The sequence below is a fragment of the Struthio camelus genome, chromosome W, assembly GCF_040807025.1.
Source record: "Struthio camelus isolate bStrCam1 chromosome W, bStrCam1.hap1, whole genome shotgun sequence".
In the NCBI taxonomy this organism is placed as follows: domain Eukaryota; kingdom Metazoa; phylum Chordata; class Aves; order Struthioniformes; family Struthionidae; genus Struthio; species Struthio camelus.
The window spans coordinates 19,183,132-19,204,017 of NC_090981.1; the positions used below are offsets into that span (position 1 = coordinate 19,183,132).

General features: G+C 42.7%; 1 protein-coding gene and 1 long non-coding RNA gene across 3 annotated transcripts in view; one reads left to right on the plus strand and one right to left on the minus strand.

Moving 5' to 3' along the window:
- LOC104150302 (solute carrier family 12 member 2) overlaps positions 1 to 10,026 on the minus strand; it is a 63,783-nt gene extending 53,757 nt beyond the window's left edge. For both annotated transcript variants that reach the window (XM_068924995.1, XM_068924994.1), the window contains exon 1: positions 9,178 to 10,026. In XM_068924995.1, coding sequence (XP_068781096.1) covers positions 9,178 to 9,819 — 642 coding nt within the window. In that variant the 5' untranslated portion in view covers positions 9,820 to 10,026. The remainder of the gene's footprint in view (positions 1 to 9,177) is intronic.
- Positions 10,027 to 10,061: 35 nt separating this feature from the next.
- Positions 10,062 to 17,001, plus strand: LOC104150270 (uncharacterized). The gene is made up of 3 exons (XR_011137329.1): positions 10,062 to 10,641; positions 10,964 to 11,281; positions 11,796 to 17,001. It is a non-coding gene; the product is annotated as an uncharacterized lncRNA (long non-coding RNA).
- The last annotated feature ends 3,885 nt before the right edge of the window (positions 17,002 to 20,886 follow it).

A 20,886-nucleotide genomic window follows, 5' to 3' on the forward strand; every position in this document is an offset into this window, starting at 1 on the left:
CCACAGCAACATTCCTCAATCATTAACTTGTCACCTCACATTAAGTAATCCAGGCATTTGAACACTGCACAATATTCCAAGTTTGATCTCATCCCTTTCTTTACATTTTTCCTCTAATGTACCATTGTGAATTTTGCTTCTTCATCTCTTCATGATCAAAAAAGTAGTGATGCTTATCTAAGCATCTGATCCAAATAAAGTCTCTCTAAAGGTAGCTTGCTTGCTAACTCATCTCAAAACTGAGACAGCGTCAACATTATTTCATAACATATTTCAACAATAGCATAGGAAGTTCAGACTGAAATCTTTGCATTTCTTTAAAACAAGTCAAAGTTTAGGAGCTTTGTGATCTGGGCTTCAACAGAGGAAGACTAGCTACATTTAGGGAGGGAAAGTACCAAGGGACAGCATTCAAGTCTAGATAGCAAGATCTGAAAGCTTGCACCCAGCATACAATGACCAAGTCTGAACCCTTTCACATACAGCTTTTAAAAAAAAAAACTCACACATACACACACGCATATAACATGGCAGCAAAAGTCTGTCAACATCTGCAGGCACACAAGAGTCGGGTCTCCTCTCTACAACGCATATAGTGTTCCTCCCCCCCTCGCACCAAAAAAGATTACTTACAAGATAAGAGTATTTTGCAACAAGATTAAAAAAAAAAAAAAAAAAAAACTCTCTACATCCTCACATCTCAATTCGTATGCCTCTCCGTTAAGTATAGGAGGGTATGAATACTCTAGGCAGGTTGATCATGTGAAAATGAAAGCCAAAGGGAAAAGACTTTCATTCAGCAGCTATTCAATGTGGCTAGCCTACGACAGATTTACAGCGTTCATGTTCCTCACTCCCAGAAATATTCTAGGAAAAGCCAGGCCTTCCTGGCAAGAAATAATCAATGTAATCTGCCACTAGTTAAAAAAAAAAAAAAATTTTTTTAATTCTTCCTCTGCCAGGAAATACCTGGAAAAGTCTCTACTTATTCTAGCTATCAGGAAATTGCATCATTAACATCTAGTCACAGAAGAGGAGGCATGGCTCACTGCACAAACTGCAAGGGGGATCCGTTTGTCCAATGTAAGAGGAAGAAATACACATATGGTACTTCACATGTGGAGAAGGCATCCCAGCCAAGAAGAGCATATGCATTAATATTTAGAAAATTCACATCTCAGTTCTGGTTCTGATGGATCACTGTTTAATGAATGTTCCTGCTTTTGTATATATCTGCAGTAAGTCCTTTCCAGCCTAAGTCAAATCTTACCCTGCAGATGTTACAGATCTTTATGCAGGAGAATTGGGACCATCTGGTAAGGAACATGAGCTCAAAGCTTTAACTCATTCCCTGCTCTGCCCAGAACCAAACTACTAATTCCCTTACTACATCAAAGCATTTGATTCTTTCCACAAGAATCACTGTACTGTGAATGACAACCAAAGCAATTACTCACCACTGAATATTGATTGTCTTACTCCTTTGGCTATCCATTGAGATGAAAAAAGAAATCACACTTCTCCGAACAACAGATCCAGTTCTGAACACAGGTAGGTTTCACTTGATTATCTGCAAAACATGAGGCTAATACATCTCTAACAGCTAGAGAGCTTTTAAGTGTTTCAGCAATTGTCTTGGTCTCCAGAATGAAGTAGATGGAGCATTTAATTGCTTAAGAGCTGAATCAAATTCTATTAGCCAGACAGTTGCATAGCGGTTTTGCTAAGTATGGATCAAGAAATAGGATGTTCTGTAAATATACCTAAAAGAGAATCCCTGTTTGTCTTGCTGAAAAAGTTCAGTACAGAGAATTCCCAAGTCTTCTACACTACCCCTCAAAAATTAGGTTAATTTGAAGCGTTCTTGCTCTTAGCACCTTACAATTTTCACCTGTTCCTGCAAAACAGAATATTATCCGTTTCCCACTCAGGAGTTGAGGGGGAAGGATAATCATACCACAGTACAGCATGAGTAACTTTATCAACACTTCATTTTCTAATTATAATTCTATTTCTAAATGTAATGAAAACCACATTTAAAGCATAGCTTTGTAACAGATAAACAGTCTACAGAAGTAATTTAAAAAAAAAGAAATCAATTAAGCATTGGCTGAACTTCTGCTAAATTATACCATCAAGTGGTAGATGTAGCTAAAGGCATGGTACTCTAAGCTAGCGCCACGCTGGTAGATTTACACAGCACAGCACTTGCTCGTACTGGTGCAACATCACATCCAAGCTAAAGCTGCCCAACTGCTTCCAGCTCAAAAGTACCCTACTAGGAATAGTCTTAGGGCTTTCTGTACCATACAAACCTTCAGAGTAAGAGTAAGTTGAAACACTAACCTGGCACTGCATTCTCTCTACAGCTGCAACAGGTGTTGCTGTTTTCTTTGAATTCAGAAACCTGAATAATCTGATACAGTAAGTTTTCAGAACAAAAGTTAACTCGGGAAATGAAGATGTAAGAGACAAGCTTCCTTATTAAAAGGGCTTCAGGAGATTGGATAAGAATTATTTTGTTACTTGCCAGAATCCTAAGTCAGCTAAATTTGTCAGCCACAGAAAATACATTTTAGTTAGTTTAGATATTAAAAAAAAAAAAAATTTAGTAAGTTTATGAAGGTTAATCAGCATGTTGGAGTGGAGAAATAAATCAAAGACGTTCCATGTGCTCAAGCTGCAAGAACTGGACAACTCCCAAAGTACTGAAAGAAAGGTATAACAATTTTAAGTCCAGTAGTAAATTGTTGTTGTTTTTTTTTTTTAAATAGTCAACAAATGAGCATGTTGTAATTGCTATTTCCTATATCAAAAAAGGCGAGAAAAGGTTGATTTCTGTTTGCCCATGTTATTTGAATATTGCATGAGGCTTTAGAAAAAGTTCTGAAGGATGCAGAGGAAGATGGTATACCAGTTCAAATTACTTCAAGACAGCGATCTTGCCAGTCTCCTCCTCTGTGAGAATGTTTTTCTTCAGGAAAGGAAATCAGAGGAGGTCTAATCAAATACACTACCCAAGAGGGAAAAAACTAATCTGAAGATGAAGATTAATACTTATTCTGCAGCTCCTTCCTCTTTAACCAATTCTGAAATAGTTTATGCTGAAAGAAACATTTGTCAAGCTAGAGAGAAATTATTGCTGTTCTTTCAGGTTCTGGTCTTGAACTAGTCTTATTGATAGTGACAGCATAGCAGGTACGATTAGTTTATTAAAGGGCAGGCTCCTCAAAACAGGCACTCCCACCTTCTCTGGTTGTGCTCTTCTGTGCCTGCAAATTATCAGGCCCTCTCTTCTGGTGACATTAGTGCTTACGGGGCACAGCGAAGCGGGTCAGGAAACCGACCCAGTTTACCCAGTGGGAGTTTTCTGCAGGTTTGGTTTTTCTATTTGCTTTCTCCAAGTCGGACCAGCTCCTACATCCAACTCAAAGCTGTGTAAATACAAATGTTAGCCCAAGAGAGAGCGCAAGAGTTTACCCTTTTCAGCAGCAGCCCACCCTTAGGTTGCACAACTATAACTTGTTAACATCCTTCAGTTATCTCCAGCTTCTCTGCAACAAAACAAAAACAAAGTAGTATGAACAATGTCAGTGGTTTGCTGAAGACAGTTCAAGGATTGCATAGTTCCACAAGTGTTTTGGACTACGGAATATCGTCACAAAGGACGGATCAGGAGATTCATTATGCAGTTTAAAACTACAAAGTGCGCGTGGTCCTTATAAAACACAAACCCTAGAGGACTAATATGAATTGCTGCTGAGACAGAGCAGTATATTAACTATCACCATCATCAACAAAAAAAAAAAAGAAGAGAAAGGAAAAAAAGGCAAGTGTGATATCAGGACAAGTAAAGTGAGGATTTTCTACAGAGAGATTAAAAAATTTAAAAAAAGCATTAAAATGCCATTTCATGTGATGCTGGTAAAACCTCTTCTGGGTACAGGTGCAGGCAGCTCAGTCTTTTTAAGAATGATGAACAACAACAGTTTTAGGCTTCTAGGAAGTCCAGAAGTACAGAAAACAAGACTAAAAGAGATTGCCTTGTTTTATTTTAGTAAGATGAAGTTCAGAAAGAAAAGTCAAATATTTTTTAAAAATATAAAGAACAGCAAGAAAGGAGTTAAAGGAGTTTGAGCTAAATTATGTTGACTCAAAAAACTAAGAAGCCTACCGTTGATAAGTAACATTTAGTAAGGTATTAAGAGACTGCAATCTGCTAGAGGGCCTCTGTCTTCATTTAATAGGGGGCAATAGGAGGAACTAGTTTTTAAAAATACAGACTTTACATGATATGGTCAGCTATCCTGACAGCTGAGAAACAATCTAGAATCATCTTCTAGTCTTGTGATCCTAGCAGAGACAATTTCTAAAGTTTCTTCCGTGCATCTTTAGGTGCCCTCTGCTTTCTTTACAAATACTGTTAGACACAAACCAAGAATTAAGACAAGGTTAGATGTGCAGCAGTCATTTACCATTTTCAAGAGCCTATACATTCTTTGTTAACAAGCAGTGCTGAATAAAGCCTTTTCACTAAGCTTAAGTAAACATTTGAACAGTTACCATATAAGAAGATCACAATGTTCTTTCAAGAAAGTACAAAACCAAAGCCAGAAAGATAGTTTAAAAAAAACTATAATTATCCAACCTGAGTCAAAGTCAATCCATCCTGCCTCAAAACTATCTGTAGCATTGCCTTTTTTCTTACTTCTGTCTCCAAACTCAGAGGACAGATGCATGGATTTCTGTGTGAGAGAAAGCAGAGTGCACAGTTGCATTTTTAAATGTTTTTTGTTTTGGGGGGATGGAGGAGAGGAAAGTGAAGATCTTTCTCTGAAATCACTGCCTTCTAGTCTGTCAAGGGAACTAACTAGTACATTTATTAAGCATTTAGCAAACAAGAGAACAAAACTACCAGTAGAGGGCTTGGTTCACATGCTATCTACTTACTGCAGCTGTAAGTGACTGAACAAAAGACATGTGTTAAGTCAAAATGCTTCCCATACTGCAAAGTTTTTTCTTCTTCCAAGAAATATCCCCCCGCCCCCAATCAAGGTGATGCTAGACTAAAAACGTTATACACTAACTCATGGTAGCGAATAACTAAAATATTGTCCAATTTTGAATGTTTAAAAAGCATTCACCTTCTAGAGGGCAGAACAATAAGGTCTATAATATTAGGGTATTGTTCCATTTAGGAAGATAAAAAGGCAGATTTCAAAGTAAAGAAGAAAATTCTTTTACATACTATAGCCTTACTTATAGATGTAGCTGACCTAGGCAGAACAGATATTCCTATACTGCAAGATGTTTGTTTTATTAGGCTATGTTAATGATGTTCCTGATGTTTTCTAAAGGCAGTACCCCCCCCCAGCTGCACTGAGGATACTGCTGCAACCACAACAAAATTTTATAGGGTTGCCGCTCAACTTCTTTGCCAATAACCATTATTCTCAACCCTAAATCTCTGGAGACCAACGCTGCTGCAAAGCAGCAATTTATCTATGACATTAGTGACTGTAACAGTATCTCCAAGTTCCCTCTACCATCCCTCTAAACAGAATGAAGATTAATTCATACTAACTGGGTAAGCAACACACTGATCACCTTGGCCATCTACAACCAGTGATAACTGAAGACAAGCCCCCTTGCTTGAAATGGAACATGGTAGATCAAGTTCAATAGTACGCAACTCATGCGGATTAGAGCATCAGAGCAGCCCCCAGGTGTGTTTCCACAACCAGTTTCAAGAACAATCCCTTAACTTCTGTGCTGTAAAAGTTACTGTTGCAATGACTAAATGACACTTGAGGTGATTAAACACCTCTCCTACCATGACACCAGGACAAACTCTTGTCATAAGGGACGCCTTGTGTACGTGTATGTGTATCTTCCTCAAACAGTGCTTTTCTGTAAGAACAAAACCCAAAGAGTAGTTAAACACACGAATCTTGTAAACAAAACTAAGAAAAACATTTTTCTGCCCTTTAATTGGTGCTAGCATCAATATTACTGGAATAAGTCTCAAGACATATTTACTTTTTTAAAAGAAGAAAAAAGAGTGCAAAATCCAACTGTAAGATGAAATAGTGAAATACAGAGCAGTGAACCACTTTATTAGGAAACAGAGTTTTGGATCAATCCTGCCACAAAGTAACTGCCAATTTTGATGCACCACATCAAGAAGCTAACCAAATCAAAACCAATTATATTTCCCACAGCAAATCAGGCATTTTGTAGGCATAATAGTACATTTCCATTTAGTGCAAGTTTTATTCAATGGTACTAGGACATATGAGGCTACCATGCTAAGTCTTTGACACACATACTGCACAAGTTAAGTTAGTGCAAAAGTCACAGCTGAAGAAAGGAGTTTAATTTTTCAAGTTTGTAAGCGCCAGGATCCTATCCTAAATGCAAGGTATTATTCAACACTAGACACCATGACCAGTAATTAGCAGGAGCTGAAGTCACTTTGGGAATGAAGATAAGAGATCCTCTGAAAGTCTGGCTAAAAAAACAAACAAAACCAGAAACACACAATGCAGTTTTATGAGCTTTTTTTTTTTTATAATACCAAATGTAACAAAAAAATTGCAGATTGCACCCCCTTTTCTTTTTTTGAAACACTTAAAAACAAAAAAAAAGTCTTCTTCATGTAAATACCTATCCACAGCACAGAACAAATACATGACATTTTAGAAAATAGTAATTTGAGTTAAACAGTGCTTATAATGCAGCTGTTCTGAGAGTGATCCAGTAATTAGGTCCACCCGCAGATCCTATATACCATAACATATCAAGAAAACTCCTTCCTATGCTTTCTAATATAATATGAAGAAATCATGGTGGTTTTTTTTTTTTTTTTTTTTTAGAAACTATACTTTCAGAATATGTTAAATTCTTTATGACACTATTGAGACGTTTCAGCACAGCACTTCCTTGACTTCTACAATATAAACACACTCAAATCCTGTCTGCCAAGGTTAAAAATTCAGGTAATTTTCTGCTTACAGGAAAGAATATCTAAGGACTTGCTCCCTTCTCCTCCTCCTCATCCTAATGTGGACCAGAAGTCAGAAATTAGGTGAAAATAGGCTGAATTTTTTCCAATGTTGTGTGGTTTTATTTACAGTTTATCTAACTCTATACACAAAACAGTAATTGGCCACTCCCATTCAATACTAACTTATAATCAGACTAAAGAAGAAAGTCAGTTAACTCTGTGGGTAGGGGAAAAGCAACAGTAATTTATTGTTACAGTTAGTAAGGATTTTGATATCTAATCCGAGATGTGCTATAGAGATACTTCCTTGCAACACCAAAAAATGACTTACATCTAAACAAATGAAGAGTCATGCTTTCAAGAAACATACTTAAGGAGTGGGGAAAAAAAAAAAAAAATATATCAGTTCAGCTGCCCTGAACTGCCTTATAGACTGGGGGGAGAGGGGGAGGATTGGAAAGGGAGGAACATGGGACACAGGACAAAATGTGCTCAGGACGGCTCCATTCAAACCAGTATCAGTTTATCTCATTGACTTTAAAGGGCATGAACTTCACCCTTAAAAAAAAAAAACATGCAGATTAAGTACATCTTTCTTCTTGCCTCTTTCCAGTAGTATGTGGGCTACTATATAATCTTAGGAATTAGGTAACTACAGCATACATTATCTATAAAGAATAAAAAAGGAATCTTATCAGTGACACATATTATATAAACTAATGTCAAACACAGCAAGATACTAAAAGAAACAGGAGAGCCTTAAAAGAAAATAGGTGGAATTCCATGAGAAAACACATAAGGAGTGAAAGATAAGATGAAAAGAGTTCTGGAAGAAGAATATTCTTCATTTCATTCAGATGTAACCCACATGTTCCCTTTTTTCACTAAACCAGCAGAAAACCCACTAAAATATGTGCTTATTAGAGCATAGCCAAATACCAAGAGGCAATATTCCGACTGCAAGAAAACAGCATTGTGATAGTCTAATCTGGTTTCCCTTTTAATATGATCTAAAAATGACATCAAATTCCAGGTTCAGCAAAAGCTTGTCTTTTAATAAAGACAGTCTACAACACAAATAAGCTTTCATTGTAACTCATCTCATAACATACTGACTCTCCAAAAAAAAAAAAAAAAAAAACTTGACATGCACAGCTTGAAAATTTTGGAAGCCTTGATCACAAAGCCCTCATCACATGCAGGGCTATTTAATGCGACTGAAGAGATTGCTTAATATGAAGGAGCTTCAACTATATCCATGCAATCTGCACCATTATGCAAGATGACCGTTTGGTTCAGCATTAGAGTGCAGAGGGAGAAGAGAGATGGCATGCCTTTCAGCTGATTACCAGATAAACATCTTGTCACCACTAATAGCTAGTGCATCCCTCTATACCTCTAGTATCTCTTCCAGTTATTTGCATTCCACTCCCCAACCTAATATTCCTTGCAGACCTGGAGCTTCCCATTTGCTGAAGGCAATACAGACTAGAAACAGAAAACTGATCATCTCCACATGAGAGCCTCTATCAGCTCTGGAGAAAACATCTGCCCTGCTAACATATAGTTATAGCTACCTCTTATGTTGGGGGTCTATCTCCCAGAAATATAGAGGAGAAAAGACCCACTGCACCACTGAAAGAGAACAAAAAGACATAAATGACTCCATTCAATCGCACTGCTCGTCTCTTTGGGAGCGCGGCAGGCTTTCACCTCCTATAAAAACCCACCTATATTTCAGCCCAATGCACAAGCCGCCAGAGCGAAAACAAACCCTGAACAGTAAATTTGTCGCCGAGATGTCACCGCACCGGCCGGGGGCGGCCCTAGCAGGCGGCAAGGGGGCGCCGGCCCGGGGGCTGCTGCCGCCGCTCCCCCTGACAGGCCGGGCCGCCGGGTAACGGCCGGCGCGCGCGGCGGGCAACGGCCGCCGGGTAACGGCCGGCGCGCGCGGCGGGCAACGGCCGCCGGGTAACGGCCGGCGCGCGCGGCGGGCAACGGCCGCCGGGTAACGGCCGGCGCGCGCGGCGGGCAACGGCCGCCGGGTAACGGCCGGCGCGCGCGGCGGGCAACGGCCGCCGGGTAACGGCCGGCGCGCGCGGCGGGCAACGGCCGCCGGGTAACGGCCGGCGCGCGCGGCGGGCAACGGCCGCCGGGTAACGGCCGCTCACCTTGTCCAGCTCATCGTGCAGCTCGGCCAGGCTAGGCCGGATGAGCTTCTCGCCCAGGTCGGCAGCCGTGTGGCGATAGTGGTCTATCCGAGGCACAGCGTCCATGGTGTTGTGGCCGAAGGTGCGCAGGTAGTAGGTGTTGGTGTGGGTATCGTAGTAGTAGTGGTGGTGCCCGCCGGAGTGAAGGCTGCCCTCGCTCAGCACCGTGTCGCCACCGTTTTGGAAGCTGACATTGCCGCCCTCCGAGCTGCCGCCGCCGGGCTCGCCGGGGCTCTCATCTCCGGCCGACGGGTCCACGAAATTCACCCGAAACCGGCCCTTGGCTTCCTCGCTGCCCTTCCCTGCCACGCCGCCTTCCTCGCCCGCCTTCGGAGGCGCCTCCGGCGGGCGGCCGGAGCCCTCGGCGACCAGGTCCACCTGGAAGCGGCTCTGGCTCGGCGTGGGACCCAGCGGTCTGCCCAGCGCATCGCCCACCGCTGCCGCCAACCCCGCGCCGGGCTCCGCGCCGCCCGCTGCCGCGGCATCCTTGCCCTCCAAGCGCGGCTCCTCACCCACGGCCCCCGGCACGGAAACCGCCTTCTGCTCTGCGGAGCCGGACGGCGGCAGCGCCGTCAGCTCCTGCTGCTGTTGCTTCCCTTCCATGTCTCCTCCTCGGGCGGCCGAGCGCAACCGGCGGCGGCCCCAGCTGCTCTGAACCCCCCTCGCGGCGGCGGAGGCTCCGCTGCTTTAAACCGCCAACCAGCGCCCGGGGCTGCACCGCACCGGAGACAACGCAAGGCGCCGCGCGCGCCCCGCCCCGCCGCAGCGCCAGGTGATGATGCTGCCGGTGCCGCCGCCGGCCCTCCCCCGCCCACCGCGGCAGCCCCCCGCCTCCTTCCCCCCTCTTCCCCCCGCCGCCGCTTTCCGCTCGCCCCGGCTTCCTCTCAGCAGGAGCCGGCCGCACCACCTTCCTCTTGCCCCACGCCAACCGCCCTCTTCCTCGCCGGCTTCCCCCCTTTCGCTCTCTCTCGCCTTCCTCTCGCGGCACCGCGGCCCCCCGCCGCCTCAGCCCGCCCGTTAGCCGAGGACGCCTCCCCGCGGCGGCTCCCCCCGCGCCCGCGGCTCTGACAGCGCCACGCGGGGAGGAGCGGCCGGGCCGGGCGAGCCAACCGCGGCTTCGAAAGCGAGCGGCGGGGGGCCGGCGGAGCCGGGAAGGAAGCGGCTGCTGATGCCCTCCCTGCCGCCCTCCCTCCCTCCCTCACTGCGGCCGCTCCACCTGATCCCGGCTCCGCAGAGGCAGGAACTTGGCGGCGGAGGCGGCCAGCCCAGCGCAGCCTCGCTTCCCTTCCCCGCTCGGGAGGAGGCGAGATGCGGGGAGGCGGCGAGCGCCGCCTGCTCCCCAGGCTCCGCCCGCCCCTCGCTGCGGCGGCAAGAGCAGCGCCCCAGCCCGCCGGCGGCGCTCGCGGCGGCTCCTCCCGCCCGCAAGTATGGCCGCCGGCGCATCCGCCGCGCGGGGCGGCGGCGGCAGGGGGAGGGGCGGGGAGCGCCGCGCCGCGCCGCGGCCGCAGCTGCGGTGGGGCCGCGGCGGTCGACCCCGCTCGCAGAGCTCCCAGCCCGCCGGCCGCGGCGGCGGCGGCGCAGCCCAGCTCTCGCGAGAGCGGCGGAGCCCAGGGGGGCTGCTGGGGGCTGCCGGCAGGCTGCCCCGGAGCCCTGCCCGCCGCCGGGGCCTCCGGGAGGTGTCGCTGCAGGAGGGGTAGCGCGGGCACATGGCGGGCAGGGCTAACGCTTGGTTCGCTCTCGTCGGCAGCTGATGGCCCCATGGTGCGCCCCAGGCAGAAGGTCCTCGCCCCGCTCGGAGATGATGCAGCCGCAGGGCTCGCAGGCCCGAGGGTCCGGCAGCAGCTTGCGAAGCCCGGGCAGGGCCGCACACGGCTCGGGGAGCCGCCTCGGACAAGAGGGCTTCGCCACCGCCGTCCGTGCTCAGTCTGCCAGGCCTGCTCTCCTGCTCCGTTCCCCTCCAAACGCTGCACAGAAATCTCCACTCCCGCTTGTCCCTCGCTTCTAGGCACCTGACCCTTGCTATACACCACCCAGCTGCGCCTAACTGTCTCCAGATGTAGAAGGAGTAAGTACAGCTCAGCTGAATGAGTGCAAAGATGGGTGTGTGCCTATGGATAAGCAGTAAATGCTGGCAGATGCATAGGAATGTTTGCACAAGAATATCTTGAAGGAGGAATGAGTGAGGACGGCAAAAGTAGCTGGTTATTGGTAGAGAACTGTTTTCCCCTTCCTCGCCTCCACATCCCTTCCCTGTGCGTGCTAAAATTCTCTTTCTCTGTGCATAACAGATCTAATGTAACAGGTCTTTTTCATGTGTCCTACATTGCAAGTCATTTTCCCTATTCTCTTAAAAGGTATTGTTTCCCCAACAGTATAGGTGGACAGTTATTTAATTTAAAAAATGCTTAGTGGAAGATAGATGTCTGGCTAATTCATTAAAGTATGGGTAGTTACTACTGAGACTGTGGAAGAGGAAGCTGAGAGCTGAATAAAATCCTTCTGCTCCCATCTTAAGAAATTAAAAGTGGATAGGCCAACAAAACCTTTCATCATTTATTTTTATTTTGATAATATAATAGCCTTTCTGGACTTTCCAAAAACAAGAAGATGGATGAGGAAAATACAGACCCCACAGAACGCAAAGCATGGAGGAGATGGAGAAATCCTACTATATGGCAAACAGAAAAGAAAGGAAAATGGAACAAGGCATAAGGTCCTAGGACTGCACATGGCCTGTGAGAAGGTTGAGAGAGTCTGCAGTAGTGATCTGTAACAGAACTGCCTGATGGGACTGCCAAATAAAATGTGGCTGCTACTAAAAAATACACTGCAATGAAAAAAAAAATATGAAGACTATTCAGTGTAAGCACTTGACTAAATGTTTCCTGATACAGTGCTACTCAAACATTAATACAATAGAGTTGGGGGGTCATTGGCAAACAAAACGTAACTATAACAACCTAACACCAACAGTAAATAAAGGTGAGTAATGAATTATTCTAGTACTGGATAAGATTATTTTACCACAGACTATTACATGCAAAGTATTTTTTTTTTAACTGCAAAATAGAATTCCGGATTCGTGGAAGGTTTCAGTGTCCTGTCCAAGACGAAAAATAACTATTGAAAAAATGCCAATTAAACTAATTACAATTAAACTAATGTTTGATTATACATAATATATGTATTTATATGCATATGAACTTAAAAAGACATCAGATTCAATTGGCTGAATGGCTTACTGTTATCAGAAATACCTTTCACCATTAGACATACCTTTTTCACACTGGAGGGAATCAGAGGGGTCTGTTAGAATGGCTGTCATTATTAACAAAAGGCGTTTCACATCCATGTAAACCTAACTGTAAGAACATCAGAACAGAACAGCCGTACTGGGTCAGACCAAGGTCCGTTTAGTCCAGCATCCAGTCTGCAGCAGTGGCCACAAAGAAAGTGCCAAGGGAAGAGTCTAAGAACAGGGAAAGCTAGGTCTTCCAGGTACTTTCCCAGCCTCCAAGCCTTTGCAGCCAACGGGCTAAGCAAGCCAGAGATGTTTTCTCTTTCTTGAACTTGTCTAGTCTCCTCTTGAAGCTGTGTAAATGCTGAGACTCTGCAACATCCTGCAGCAGGGAGTTCCACACATGAAAAACAAGGGATGAAGAACTGCGTCCTTTTGTTTGTTCTGAGCTTGCCATTTGCTAGCTTCACTTCATTTGATACACCTGTGAACTACTGGAAAACACAACCTCTTTATGGCCGTTCGGACTTGGCCTAAATTTCTTTCTCTCTCTCTCTCTCTCTCATTTGCCGCTTTTCCAAGCAGAAGAATCCTAGTTAAGTCATTTCTCCTACGGACGTTTTTCCACGCTTCTGGTCACCCTTGTTCGTCCTCTTTGGTTCTACCAGATCCTTTTTGAGATAGGGCACAGCGTTCAACATGTGAGTGCGCTGTGGATTACGTGACATTATAATGATGTTCTCTGTTTTGTTCTCTATTGCTTTTTTCTGCTGTGGAGTGCTGACCTGACGTTTTCCTAGAACTAGCATAATCCCAAGATCCCTTTCCTTAGTAATAATGATCAGCTCAGAGACCATCATTTTGTGAGTGAAGTTAAGATTGTTTTTACGTGCATCACTTTTGCTTCATCCACATAACATTTCACCTGCCATTTTATTACCTACTCATTCCATCTTGTAAGGTCCTACTGCAGTTCCCCATAGTCAGTCCTCAGTCTTACTACCTTGCATAACTTAATATCATCATCAGCCTTTATCAGTACTATGAATAGGTCATCTATGAATAGGTTGAACATCAGCGGTTTCCGAATCCCCGTGGAACACCCCTGTTGATCTCCCTTCATTGTGTGAAATGATTTCTTAGTCCTGTTCTCTTTCCTATCTTAATATCAATTATTTATCAAAGCCAGGACCTTCTCTCTTATTTCATGATTGCTTAGTTGCCTTAAAAGCCTTTGGCAGGAGATCTTGTCAAAAGTATTTGGAAAACCACATAAATCATTTCAGCCTTCTTATCTACATGCTTATGAATGCCTTCAGAAATCTCCAGTGTGCTCCCAATACAGAAAAGCTGTGCTGACACCCCCCAAAAATCCTATTTATCCTTGTGGCCGCCAAGTCTATGCTTTATTATAGTTTCTGCTAATTTGTCCAGCATGGACACCAGACTAGCCAGCCTGTAGATCCCCAGCTCTCCTCTCATACCATTAAAAATTGATGTCATATTTATGAACTCCATGTCCTCAGGAACAAAGGTGGCTTTAAGATGTTGCACATCAGAGTTAGTAATTCAGCTGTTTCCTCTGTGAGTTCCTCTGGATCTCAGAGTGAGTGTCATTTGTGCCTGATGCCTTGTTACTGTTCAGGCAGATCCCTCCTATTCATACTCTGCAAAGAAGTATGAAGAGGAAGAGGAACCTCTCCTGCCTCTGCCACAATGCAGACAGATGCCAAGAACTCATTTAGCCTCCCTGATATGGCCTTATCTTCTCTGAGTGTTCTTTTTCTACCCTTATCAACCGTTGGCCTTTCAGACTCTGAGAGGCTTGCAGCTTCTGATATGCATGAGAGATGATTTCGTAGTCTTTTACGTAGACTCTCTTTGGACAGCCATTCCATGCCTGTGAACTGTTTTTCTTTTTCTTTTTTTTTTTTTTGACTCAACTTCAGTTTTTCAAAGGATGACTTATTTCTGCTAATAATTTGTCTTATCCCTGTGGTCTAGTTGTGCCAGCTTCCTTTCACCGTTTCTCAAGCTGTTCTTGATTGGTGGTATAAATTTGCTGCATCTTCCACATGGTATTTTTCAGTAATTCCCATGCCACCTGCAAGAACCTAACTCTTTTTAGCATTCTTATCCAGCTTTGTGTTTAACAAGCTATGTCATTTTGTACTGTTTCTGTTGAGCACAACTCTGGTGGATTTGGGGGGCTTTGTAGAAACCTTTTGTCGTTTCTGCAAAGATACGAACTCAAAGCAAGTTACGATCGCTGTTCCAGTGCAGCTTTTCAACGCTAACATTTTGAAACACCTCCTGTGTGCTGCTCAGAATCATAAGGAGGGTTATTTCTCCACTCATATACTCCCTAAGTAGTTGCTCCTCGATATAGTTATTGGTAGCATCTAAAAAATTTGTTTCTGTGTCACACTCCCATGTCACGTTTTCCAAGTGAACATGGGGCATAATTCATCTTTCCTTCTTCTTCCTTTCCTTTCTTCTTCTTTCTGTCTTCCTTCCTTCCTTCCTTTTTTCTTTCCTCTTCCATAACAAATAGAGGCATGCTTAATGTTGGTATTCTACTACTGCGTTATTTATTTTGTCCTTTATAGTAGTTATAGGTGTCCATCCAAATGAGCGTATTAAATAATACTGTCTTTCCAGAAACCTGGATGAAATCCTAAACAAATACTGTGTAGTCATGTGGCAACTTACCTGCATTTGTATTAAACTAATCCGAGCTTACAAGAAAAAAAGGTAATTGCAGCAACACTTCTGAAAGGCTGCCAGACAAATCCCATGATTAAGGCACTCAGAACTGAAACCCTTTAAAAGAGTTTTACTGCCAGCCGGATGTGGCAGAGGAACAATTGTTTCAGGGGCCTTGCTTGTTCTCTCCATGCTTTTGATGTGTCCTTGTGTGTATTCAGTATGCCACTGCCCTAACACACGCTTCCTTGCGCTGCTTTGTTTTTATTAGCCAGTTGCTAAGAAGACTACCTCTGAAAGGAATCTAGTTAGTAGCAGAATATTTCTAATATATTTGAAGACTAACTTGCAAGAGAGATGTGGGGTAGCTACTTCTAAAGACGTCAGTTTTTAATAGCATATTAGCAATGTATTACTTGGTTGGGGGCAGGGGTGGAGGCTATACCTCATGTCCATCCAGAAATGGAAATTGTTGCAAGATGCTGTGCTGCTTTTTTGGTAACTGGAGGAAGAAATTTTAGCACCTGCTCCCTGCCCTGAGTTTGCAGGTATCCACATCAAGTTTTAAGGTGCTGATTTATCTTTAGTGTCTTAGCACCCAAGAAACTGCCCGTGTTCCCGTACCCATATCTATCCAGTTGAGACCAGCAAAGAAAGCCCCACAGGCGCTAGAAACCATTGCCAAGGTCTACATGTGACTAAATGAGATTAAACATGAAGACCTTTTAATTTTGGACTTAAATTATCACTTATCATCCAGACTGGCTTATTCCTTTTTCAGTCCAGCATTTGAAAACTGGGGTGTGTTTACATGCATTAGGAAGAAATTGTTATTCAAAGAGGAGAGAGAGTGGGTTGTCTTAAACTGCTATAGTAAGTTGCATCAATGATACCTTGAGAATATAGATGAGCATATTGTAAACATATCAGCTATGTAAATAAATCGGCAAACAAGCAGGCTTTGTGTGGTCTGGCATCTTTGAGGCAAAATGATGCTCTTCATGATTTTTTTTGTTATGTTTTTAGTCATTTCCACATGTCCCAGTCTCTAAGGAATTTTGTAATAAATAAAGTTTTAGGAAGCCACAGCTCTGCCTAAACGTAAAGTGGACAACCTGAATGCTCAGTCAGGCCACACCGGACTACTAATTTTGCTTCCAAATCCTGCATGCATACTGCAGCCAAGTAGCTCAGGATAGACTGTACAGGCTGTCTCATCAGAAATCACATTTCTTTTTCATTTCTCCCTGAGCTAGGAAATATCCTTTGTTACTTTCTGTCTGACACCACTGCATGAACTAAGTCCATTTATTCTAGTTGTCTTCTTTTTTACCTCCTCTTCCAAATGATCCAGCTCCCTCTTCAGTTCACCTCTGCTCTCTAGGACTAAGTCCAATAAGTTGTCTGAGGCAATAATCTTCTGGAGAGGCAATAATCTTCTGGAGAGGGAACTTATAGAGAGAATAGCGAGAGAGGTAGCCGGAGAGGTAGCCAGAATTCAGGGATGAGGAACTGCTTTATCCTTCAGGAGTACAAGTGATTTCTGTTTCTCGCTTTTCATTTTCAAAGTGATATTTTGTTGTTTGTTTATTTAATCATGTCTCTTAAAGATAACATAACTCTTCAGTCTTTGCATCCCATTCATTAGCCACTGAAATGGATGTCCTTTGTAGTAGGCATCCACTGCATAAAGGGGCCTAAGGCAGTGGGTTGGCCAGCTGCCCACCAGTGCCCACACACAAGACATCTATATTTTCAGAAGCTCAGGCCAGCTTACCACATTCTACTCATGTAATTAATTTTCAGCCTTTTTCTTTTAACTCTCGCCATATTATGATAGTCAGTCCACTAACTTTTTTTTGGGGGGTGGGGGGGTTCCTTCACATTCACTAAACCCTCATTATCAAAAATGAATGGAAGTTACCCATCATTTATGCCACAGTCATCCTTTTATTTTGTCTTTTTTTCACCTTACTTACTTTGTTCAGTGTTTGGAAAACTCTTAGTTTTTATCATGCCTTACACTTGTAGAAATGTATTTTTTTCTTAGCTTTTCTTATGGAAAGCCATCTTAACATTTTCAAGAAATATCATGGCACAGTTTGTACTTATTGTTTAGCAACTGGTAGGTGAAGTGGTAGAGGTAATAAAACACAATAGAATAAGTAGGTAGTAATGTTTTATTACTTTCCAATATTATAATTTTTGTTATGATTACAAATATTTCAAAAGGTCCAGTAAGTGTTTGGGAGCTGCTAACTCTGGGAAAAGGCTATGATTGTGTGTTTAAAAAATGCAAAAAATGCCATTATTTCACAGAATATCTTTGGATTTCTAATGGTTCATCCATAGCCACAGAACTAGAGGTCGAGTAACTCTTCACTACAGTTGCACAGAACATGAAGCCCTCGATACAGATAAGCATCCTGGCTGCCCAGCTCTCTTCTGTACTTTCTAAAACCCACAAGAGACACTGATGGGTGCCAAGTTTCAATGGAGCAGCAGGGTACATACACTAGCCACTGGGGCCCGTCCACTTAGACTGAAATACAGAAGTGCATCCTCAGTCACTGCAATACTTCTGAGGTGGCTTTGTCATTTGTCAGTCTTTCTGCTTTTTTGTCCAGTGTTTTCATCACACCTGTTCCTTCACAGCCTTGTGCTAATGCTGTTTCCTGCCTCAACAGGTAGGCAAACCATCTGTCCATGTCACATCTTTCTATATTTGCATTTCCTTTCTTGAGAAAATTATCAGACCAAAATAAGGTAAAAGAATGGTTTAGGTATTGATCAACCATTTTGGTGGAAAATACTTGGATTACAATACATTTTTCTCAAAAACAGGAGAACAAGAAAATCCTAATATTCAAAAATAAGGGTATACTTGAAAACACAACAAAATCCACCACTATTGGAAAGTAAGGGTACAAACTCCTTATACGTAGCACTCCAACAGCTTAAATCAGTCTATTTTTAAAGTAACTTGCTAAAAGTCTTCTACGCCAGCCTTACAGAAGTTGAGTCAAATTCTATTTGATTTAAGATCTTCAACAGAAATTCTAACATACAGGTTAGAAGAGTGGGACCTGAGTGTAGGTACTGCCAAAGAGATTGATGTGTGGTACATGTTCCTGCACTTTTCCTTCCTTTCTGCTACCCATTATGGCTAAAGAACAAGAAAAGTCAGCTCTTTCGCCGTTCAGACTAATCTTTTCTTTCTTGTGTAACATTATCAGCTAAAGGGGCACTTAGAGATTACAAACTCTCTTTTGGAGCAGTGCAGGAGTTTGTGAACTTCAGACCCAAATTCTGAATGCAGCAGTGGTGAGGACCTCAATGGAACATAGAGAAAAACTTAGATGAGAGGTATTTTGAATGGCCAATTAGTTTTTCTGGAGCTGTCCATGTCCTCAAATATCCAAATCAAGTCAAATGACTAGCTCTAACCAAATGTGCTGAACCAGGAATTTCTGGGTAGTCTGATTCTTCAGTGGAAATGGAAAGTGAATCAGAAGACGACTGCAAATCTGACCTCGCCAGGGCAGGCCGAGCCCTGATTGTCCTTTCAGCCAATCCCTGTCATGGTTAGTAGCTATGGGACTCTTAGGAAGCCACTGCCATCTCCTAGCGTAGTCCCAAAGCCATGCCCCCTCCTAGCACCAGAAGGAATATGGTATGTATTTTGTGCCTCTTGGCCATATGATCGTTTTCATATGTGATTCACGAGATCAGGAAGGTTGACTTATCATAATAAGATACTATAACATAAAGAATATCGTGTCATTTTCAAATTCATTGATGAGTTTCCTTGAATTTTTCACTAGTATTATCTTTAGCTAATGAAAGCAATCTGGAAGGAATGAAAGCAACCAGAGACCCTTGATGACTTTACTGGTTAAAACCATCTACAATGTTTATTAAGTCTAGAATTTAATGACATTTATGACATCTTTTACTGATGACATGCTCTTCTTTCTAATTCACTTTTAAAGTTTAAACCTAGACAAGGGGAAGTGCTAGATTAAAATTCTTTTAGTTCCCAAAAGGACTCAGGATCAAAGGATTGATTACAATAAACAATTTAACTATGTTAATTATTGTGTTCAGTGATTTAACAACAATTTAACGGAAAGTTTAAGGCAGGCTATTCAGAAGGCTGAAGTGGGACTTTATGCCAAGAAGATGGATACTAATTAATTCTAGGATGCTATTGAAGGTGGTTAGAAATCTAAGCAGAACAGTGCTCCAAAGGTTCTCACTTGTAAATGCCATAAAGGTGTTTAACAAAGAGGAGTAAAATAATCTTTGCTGCTTGAAACTGAGTAGTTCAGTCTTGAGGGAGAGATGTTATTGTTCAAATGTAAATCTTTGTACTGTTCTCTAATGTGGCAAACTAAAAGTCTGCCATATGCCAGCAGCATAAGACACTCTTTATCTACTCATTACACATTTTTTCACATCGGTTCATGAGTTCCAGTTTAAAGAGTTTACAATTAACTGTTCACAAAATTAAAGGATCTGGGAAAGGAAGTTTACTTCCGTCATATATCAGCAATAGTCTCTTTTACTCATTTAACACTAATTCATAATGTTTGAATAACTGAGGAGATACAGCATATAATTTCAGATATATGAAAAGATGAAAGATGCATGATGAAGTGATCTTACTATTGTGAGGCTTATGAAGTTTGGCAGACATCGAGGGATAAAACTCTGTGACCAGTAGAGGAACATAGACGTTTAGCCCATCACTGACACCAGGTGTATAGATGTGCTGTGTCCCAGTGCACAGAGAGCCTTTGGAGCGATAGTATGTAGGGGTGGGACCCTTGGGAGAGAATCAAGTTAACTTGATAAGCAGTTTCACTAATGCTGTCTCTCATCTTCAAAAGAGGAAATAAATGAGGGAAGGGAGGGGGACAGAGAAGTGGGAGAGGCAGTTGAGTAGTGGTGAAAAAGCATAATATATATAACCTATAGTGGACTATAACCACTTTACAAGCAGGAAGACTGAGGCATAGCACAGCTTGAATCAAAAATTATTGTAAGTGGAGGTGGATATTTTAAACATACAATACCCTCTCAGTTTTCATTTCCACATTTTTGTTCCACCCACAGATTCATCTGGGAAATTACTAATACCAAAGGCAGTCAAATCCATTATAATCTTATAAGCAGTGGGCACTGAAAACATAGATTTGTAATAAGGTACTTGTTTTCCCCTTGCTTTCAATCTTTATCTTAGAACTACAGATTGCATTACAGATATTGGTTCTAGGTCCTTTGTGTAGCTTTTTAAGATATGTTGGCAGGATAAGTTGCTGCATAATTTATTGTATTCCTGAACAATGCTAAATATTGTGGTCAAGCGCTCTTTTTTTTTGGCTGGGGTATTTTTGTATGCACTTTTGAAGGCTTTAAATGCTTAGGTAGTGACTCACCTGCATCTGTTCAAAGAATTGATCACTAACCTATGAAAATCATTATAAAAAGGCGTAGCCCCATATCCTTAGATGTGGAATCCAACCAATTTTCTCTTTATTCTTGAAAATATTTTTGAACGTTTCTTCCCAGGATAAGTTCAGGGTGACCTGAATAAATGGCCACTGGGATGAAATTTAATGTCAATGAAAGTTCATTGGAAGAAATAAAACGTTCTGTACATATATGTGATACTTCTATGTCAATATGAACCGTTCAAAGAAAAAAAATCTTAACATGGCTAG